This window comes from Aureococcus anophagefferens, assembly GCF_000186865.1.
Source record: "Aureococcus anophagefferens unplaced genomic scaffold AURANscaffold_1857, whole genome shotgun sequence".
In the NCBI taxonomy this organism is placed as follows: Eukaryota; class Pelagophyceae; order Pelagomonadales; family Pelagomonadaceae; genus Aureococcus; species Aureococcus anophagefferens.
This window is the reverse complement of record NW_008706569.1, coordinates 1-1,166: the sequence shown is the minus strand read 5'-3', so window position 1 is coordinate 1,166 and position 1,166 is coordinate 1. Positions and strand designations below refer to the sequence as shown.

Below are 1,166 nucleotides of genomic sequence, written 5' to 3'. Positions count from 1 at the left end.
CGGCGGCGCCGGAGTCGTCGAGCCAGCTCGGCGGCAAATCGCCCGCGGCCATGGAGCGGACCCAGCGCTGCGCGACGACCTTGCGGCCGCGCTTCACCGGGCACGCCGCGTGCCACAGGCGCTCGCGCTCGACGGTCGCGTGGTCGGGCTGGAAGTTCCAGAAGACGAGCGCGTCGCCGGGCTCCGGCGCGAGGCGGAGGTGCTGGTCCGACGCGCAGTAGGCGTCGAGCGCGTCCTCGCGGATGACCTGCTTCGCGAAGTCGACGGGCGGCGGCAGCGTCGCCGGCGCCGACGACGCGTTGCGCACGAAGGGGAAGATCGTCTCGCCGCCCTCGTCGGCGCGCTCGAGGGAGATCAGGACCGTCGCGACGCGCGCCGTCGACTTCGCGCTGTCGGCGTGGAAATTGTAGTAGTTTCTCGTCGAGTTGTAGCGCGCGACCTGGAGCGCCTCGCCGTAGCGCGGCGGGATGCCGACGGCGGCGTGCATGCGCTTGACGGCGCCGGCGACGACGGCGTCGTCGCGCTCGACGGCCCGCGGCACCATCCACGACTCCGACGTCCGCCGCTGGTCGTTCGCGCCGACCTCGAGCTCCGACGCCGCGAAGCGGCTCGACGACAGCGCGATCAGGTGGGCGATCTCGTTTTCGTCGAGCATGCCGTGGTGCAGGTGGATGCGCGGCTCCCAGGACAGCACCGTGATGTGCGCTCGCGAAACGGAGGCCAAGCAGACGATGATGGCCCAGGACAGCATCGTTGTTGTGCTGCAGGTTTGTCGCTTCGCGGACTGCGATCGGACTGGAGAGCTCGAAGGCGTCGCGCTGCGATCGTATCGTGCTGCTATTCGACTCAGTACACCATCCGAGAGCCAAAATCGAGGCCTTGTTCAACTTGACATTCAACATACTGCAGACGGGAACCCACGCGCGAACTAGGGCGCCGCTTAGAAGGGCTTGATCTGAGATCAGCCCCCCCAGGCTTTGCTCGTTTTGTCAGATCTGGGCTAAAACGCGTCTTTCGCTAGCCGATGCAGCGGTTCCAGGACTTGGCGCGGCGCTCGGTCTGTGGACCTTGCCGCGCCTCGGGCCCGGGTGCGAGTCGCTCGGGAAAGACCATCGGTCGAAGGCGAGCAACTTAGTTCGCGTCGGGGCAGCCCGTGGATGACGAGA

General features: G+C 67.7%; 1 protein-coding gene across 1 annotated transcript; it reads right to left on the bottom strand.

Moving 5' to 3' along the window:
* Positions 1-58: 58 nt before the first annotated feature.
* On the bottom strand, positions 59-751 carry AURANDRAFT_69455 (tentative prolyl-4-hydroxylase; the record flags this gene model as incomplete). Its single annotated transcript, XM_009045225.1, has 1 exon — positions 62-751. A coding segment is annotated over one exon (690 nt), but the record flags the coding sequence as incomplete, so codon positions are not given.
* Between the last annotated feature and the right edge of the window lie 415 nt (positions 752-1,166).